General features: G+C 42.5%; 1 protein-coding gene across 1 annotated transcript in view; it reads left to right on the plus strand.

Moving 5' to 3' along the window:
* EMR3 (egf-like module containing, mucin-like, hormone receptor-like 3) overlaps positions 1-5846 on the plus strand; it is a 160609-nt gene that overhangs the window by 14588 nt on the left and 140175 nt on the right. The window contains exons 2-3 of the mRNA XM_006900808.1: positions 1747-1797; positions 5460-5582. Of these exons, the coding sequence (XP_006900870.1) occupies positions 1747-1797; positions 5460-5582 (174 nt within the window). The remainder of the gene's footprint in view (positions 1-1746; positions 1798-5459; positions 5583-5846) is intronic.

Consider the following 5846-nt stretch of genomic DNA (forward strand, 5'->3'; position numbering starts at 1 on the left):
GTCTGCTTACAACTGTTCCTCTTCCTTTGTATTTCCATACTTGAAAACTCAACCTCCTTTGCCATTTCTGTTATCTAAATGTGTTCTGTTGTACATAGGGTTTTCAGAGGCCTGCTTGTTATGTTTGTTTTTCATACCCTCATTTAACCCTAGGGTTCAAGGGCAGCAAACAGTTTCTCTTGTGGGAACATCTGGCCATTTGCTTCTCATACAACTGATTGCTTCCTTATATCTTTTACTTGATAATTTTCCAGTGCTATATGAAGGTTTTGATGTGTCTTTATTAAAGATTTCCCACAGAGCACAATTAAGTGTCCTAGAATTCCTGTTCTTCTCAATGTTATCTTCTTTTCACCCAGTTTCTGACATGGTCATTCCTATTTTGTCACATGGTCTCTCTATAGTGTGGTCTCTAACTAGCCCTCCCAGCTATGCTCCATACAGTCACAGAAACTGTGTCGCTATCATGTGGTCCAGTATCTCGGCCAGAGTAACTCCTTGCACTTCCACCCCTTATGATTCCTTATGATCAATCATCTCCCTTTTCCCATCTAATGTACTAGAGACTTTTAAAGTGACCAATAAGTATCTCTCTCCCTCAATATCACTCTCTCCCCCTCCTCTCTCCTTCTTCTTCTTTCCCTCTCCCCCTCTTCTCCCCCTCCCTCTTCCTCTCCTCCCTCTCCCTCCCTCTGTCCCTCTCCCTCTTTCTCTCTTTATACCTCTCCCTCTCTCTCTGCCTCTTCTTCTCCCTCTCTCCCTCTCCCCTCCCCTCCCTCTCTCTCCTTTTCTTCCTCTCCCACCCTCTCTCTCTCCCTTTCTCCCCCTCCTTCTTCCTCCCTCTCTCCCCCTCCATTTCTGCCTCTCCCTCCCTTCTGCATTCTCTCTCTCTCTTTCTCTCTCTGCCATCAAGTTAAAACCAACCCAAAGGTGACCCTTCTTTGAGTTTTCAGTGCTACAAATAACACAGAGAATTGTCAACTGTCCATCTTTCTCCCACAGAGCCATTAGTGGACTCAAACCACCAGAGAGGCAAGGACTTTGAATTAAGAGAGCAACTCCCTATGGACTAGGCCTCTAGAGCTCCAACGTATTTGAATGAGCAACAGAAGGTGTTCACAAAGCCAAGACTGCCTGAGAGACATTGGTGTGGGGTGGAGGGAGATCTGTGTGGAGTGCTGGGAATGTGCCCATAACTTCTTTAGTGGCAAATTCACTGGTATCCGGTGGATTCCAACTCATAAAGACTCACCATTGGGTTTTCACAGCTGTAAATCTTCATGAGAAGCTGTTGTCCATCTTTCTCCCTTGGAGCTTCTAGTGGATTCAAACTGCTACCCTTTCAGCTAGCAGACCCATACTTTCTGCACTATGCCGCCAGAGCACCTGAGAGTTAATAAGATTTCAGCATGCACTTATGTCAAGACTCTACCCTGTTGGCTATGAATAAGCCCCACTTATAGTTCCAACTTGTCCCCAGTGCACACTCCTCAGTGGCCCTACTTGGGGGTACTCTAGTTTTCTCTTTAGGGCCTGTGGGGACTAGATTCTATCTACTTTTTGGAGTTCTTTTAAGTGTCTCACTTTCTCAGACTACACCTGGCACAGCACCTGTGACACCCTTAGCCTCTTTGGGTCAAAATTAAAACATACACAGCAATAAGTCACTGAACTGTAGCCCTTTGAGGATCTCGTCGGCTCTTTCTGCAATCATTTCTTGACCCTCCTTTTTATATCCTGTTTCAGGGCTCTTCTTCCTGCTGACTTCATCAGGAGCTCTAGCTCAGAAGTCCCAAGGTGAGTGCTAAAAGCTTGGCCCTCCTACAGCCTGACACCAGGAAGGGTGGGGACCGAGACTGTATCTGGGACCACTCATGTCCTCCAATAGCTTGGAGGAGGAGTCAGAGACAGGGGCTTGTTCTGGGAGAGGAACTTAAGCAGGCTTACTACTATTTTGTCTCTGTTTGTTGCATCAAATTTAGGTTCTTTCACCAAATTTAGATCCTTTCCTTTTGCACTTGATTTTTTTATTTACTTGCTTGTCAGTTTTCAGGAACCACAGTGTGCACCATGTGGGAAGAGAGCAGTAGATAAAATGCACAATGTCTCAGGAAGTAAGCATTATAGTGGGAGGAGAGAGAATGGTGATAGTCATTGTCATTCTGCTAATAAGCAACAGATAATGAACAAGACATTCTCTGTTTAGCTTTGATTCGCCCTCTGCTGTCAGGTCTTGGGTGGAGCATGAGATTCCCCATTTCTAAGTCAGCTCCTAGGACCTTCATTCCCAGGGCACCTTCCTCACAAGTCCCAATCTCCACTCTCCAGGTACCTGCTATAATCTGCACCCTTCTGAGGGTGCCCAGAACCCCAAACTCCACTGTTTGAGTATTTTCCTCCATTCTATTACGTTTATAAACAAATTCCTAAGATGGGCAACCTAATAGAATATGGATGTGGAAATTGTAGAACAATATTATTAACCTCACATGCAAGTAAAAGATTGCTGAAGATCACCCAAAAATGGCCATATGTTGGAAAAGATCTGGTGTGAAAAACAATGTGTACTAACTTTGTAAGTAAACTAGTATAAAATGCAAATTTCACATAAAATAAAACAAAACAAAATAGAAGTATGTTGGCAAGGAGCTACCAGAAGTTCAAGTGTGGTTTAGAAGAAGCTGTTGCCATCAGGAATATCACTGCTGATGTCAGATGAATCCTGGCTGAAAGCAGGGAATATAAAAAGAATGTCTATTTGTGTTTCCTTAACTATGCAAAGACATTTGACTGTGTAGGTGATAACAAGTTATGGCTAACATTGAGAAGAATGGAAATCTCAGAACAGTTAATTGTGCTCCTGAGAAATCTATACCTAGATCAAGAATCTGTTGTCTAAATGTGTGGTTTAACATCAAGAATGTACCCTATCTCCATACCTATTCAATCTGCATGTGAGCAAACAATTCGTAAGGTTGGACTCTGTGAAGAGTCTATGTGACATAAGAATTGGAGGAAGACTCATCAACAACTCTCATTATGCAGATGACACAACTTTCTTGCTATAAGTGAGGAGGACTTTACACACTTACTACAGCCCTCAGTATGTATTACATCTCAACATTAAGAAAACAAAGGTCTTTTCTACTTGCCCAATAGGCAACATCATTGTAGATCGAGAAAAGTTTGAAGTTGTCGATGAGTTCATCTTGCTTGGGTCAACAATTAACACCCTTAGTCGCAGCAGTCAGAAAATCATGAGAGGTATTATTACACTGAGCAAGCCTGCTGCTATCAGGGACCACCCCAAATTACTGAGGAGCAATGATGTTAGTTTGAAGACTAAGATGTGTCTCATTCGGGCCATGATCTTATCAGACACTTGCTACACATTTGAAAGCTGGAGAATGAATAAGGGTGAATAAAAAAGAATTGATCCCTTTGAGTTGTAGTATTGGAGATGAGTACTGAATATCCCATGGACTCCTAAAAGAACAGGGAGACCTTGGAGAAGATGCAGCGAGAGTGCTGCTTTTTTTATTTTATAGTTTTATAACTTTATTTGATGATCAGAAATTAGTTTCCATCTATATTGACAGTCTGTAGATTTTTTTTAAAGTGGTGACAGGTGCATAGGTAACCAGTATATGCAACTTTTTTGGGAATCTTCATCCACACTACACTCTCTGGACAACTGTACCCAGATGTGGTATAGGACTTCCCTTATTCCTTTGGCCCAGACAGCTTTATTAAGTCTGATGTCAATGCAAACATCTAGCGTTCCCATCTCCTTCATGGCAAATTTTCAGATCTCCCGAGGGTCACGCGTCTTAGATCTCGCTCCATGGATGATGCGTTTGTGAATGTTGATGGTGTCCTCTCTAGTCACCACTTCGTTGATGGCAGAATGACCTTTTTCCTTTTTACCACCCTTCTTTGCGGCGGCCATAGCACCAGGACCAAGCTGGAAAAGCAAGAATGCTTCTTAGAAGCAAAGATGGTCAAGGTCCCTTTGTCATACTTTAGGCACGTTGCTAGGAGAGGCTATTCCTTGGAGAGAAACATCACGCTTGAAAAAGTGGGAATCAGCGAAAGAGAGGAAGAGTGACTACAGAAATGGACTCAAGAGTATCAGAGATGGTTGGCACAGGGTAGGATAGGGTACCAGTCTGCTTTTCATAGAATCATTGAGTCTTAACTTGACAACACCTAACAACAACATGACTTCCATACCTTCCCGCCAATTTCCATCAAACAGATTCATGGAAACCCATGGCAGTCCCATGTGTGCTAGAGTAGAGCTGTATCCCATAGGATTTTCAGGCTGAATCTTTGGAAGTGAAACTCCAGTCCTTTGTTCCAAGGGGCCTCTTGGTGAATTTGAGACTCCAACTCTCAGGTAGCAGGTGAGTTCATTACGCATATACATCACTCGAGGACTGTGTTCATTCCCAAAATATCTCAGATTAAGATTTTTGCCTTATCTCTATCTAAATGAAGAGGAATCCCTCGTGGCCTAGTGGTAAGGAGTAACACTACAAACCCAAAGGCACTCTGTTCGAATCCACTAGCTGCTCCACAGAAAAAGGATAGATTAACTCTTTCTCTGCATTTTACAGCCTCTGAAAACCCAGTGGAGGATCAGCTATGAGTTGGGTCAACTCTGTGGCACATAACAACAACAGCATAAATGAAGAGATAGTAACATGCCCCTTACTGAAATGCATTTCCTGTGGTATCCTCCTACATGTTCAAATTTTCAAATCATGAACTGGCATTTATTACATGTCAGGCACGGTTCCAAGCATTTTGCATATATATTAATTACCTTAATCTTCACAATAATCCATTTCACACCTGAGAAAGGTGAGGCACAAAAAAGGTAAGACATTTGACTCAGGATACAAAGCTAGTAAGCTGTGGAGTCAGAATTGAAACCTGGGACCACAGTCTTAACCAACTCACTGCCCCTGGTTTTGTTCTTAAATTTGCAATGACCTTGGGAGTGGCATGATATATTGCATTTGTGTGTGTGTGTGTGTGTGTGTGTGTGTTTAAATTCATTTAACACTGCCCCTTCTTCTCCTCTAGTCTTCTACCATGCACAGGAATTCCACTTGTACCTTTGTTGTTGTTGTTGTTGTTGTGTGCCCTTGAGTAGGAACTGACTCACCGCTGACCCTCCAGCAGGTTTTCAGAGGCATTTAATCACAAATGAGCAGATTACCCATCTTTCTCCCATGGAGCATCTGGTGGATTCCAACCTAATGCCTTTGGGTTGACAGCTCAGTTCCTTACCACCAGAGCTCTGTGCTGTTAGCATCTTTTAATATTTCAGTGTCTTAGGATCTCAAGAAGGAAAAGGGTGTGGGTCTCCTCGGCCTCTGGAGGACTTGCTCAGAAGTAATAGCAAGAGTGTTTGTGACAACGTGACTGACTCGCCTCTCTGCTCCCAACAGCTTCCTGTCCTTCATGTCCCAAGAATGCCTATTGTGTCAATGGGACTTATTGTACCTGTGACTCTGGATTTGTTTCCACATCTAAGAAAACCTACTTCACATTCCCCTACGAGCAATGCACAGGTAAATGGGCAAATGCTTTTATTGTAGTAATTGTGATTTTTATCATTTATATTGTCATCTCAACAATTTCTACATCTACTATTAATGCCACGGATTAAATTTTCTAAGTTGTGCATCCATTCTCACTGTCCTTTTCCAAATCATTCCACTGTTCGCATAAATTCAATTCCTCCAGCTGAACAACACCTTGCTTGAACATGACTGGGTAGTAGAAGAAATAAAAAATGAAATTAAAAAGTTTCTTGAAACTAATGACAATGAAAA

Source organism: Elephantulus edwardii, unplaced genomic scaffold, assembly GCF_000299155.1.
Source record: "Elephantulus edwardii isolate Elephantulus edwardi_28Jun2011 unplaced genomic scaffold, EleEdw1.0 scaffold00296, whole genome shotgun sequence".
Classification (NCBI taxonomy): domain Eukaryota; kingdom Metazoa; phylum Chordata; class Mammalia; order Macroscelidea; family Macroscelididae; genus Elephantulus; species Elephantulus edwardii.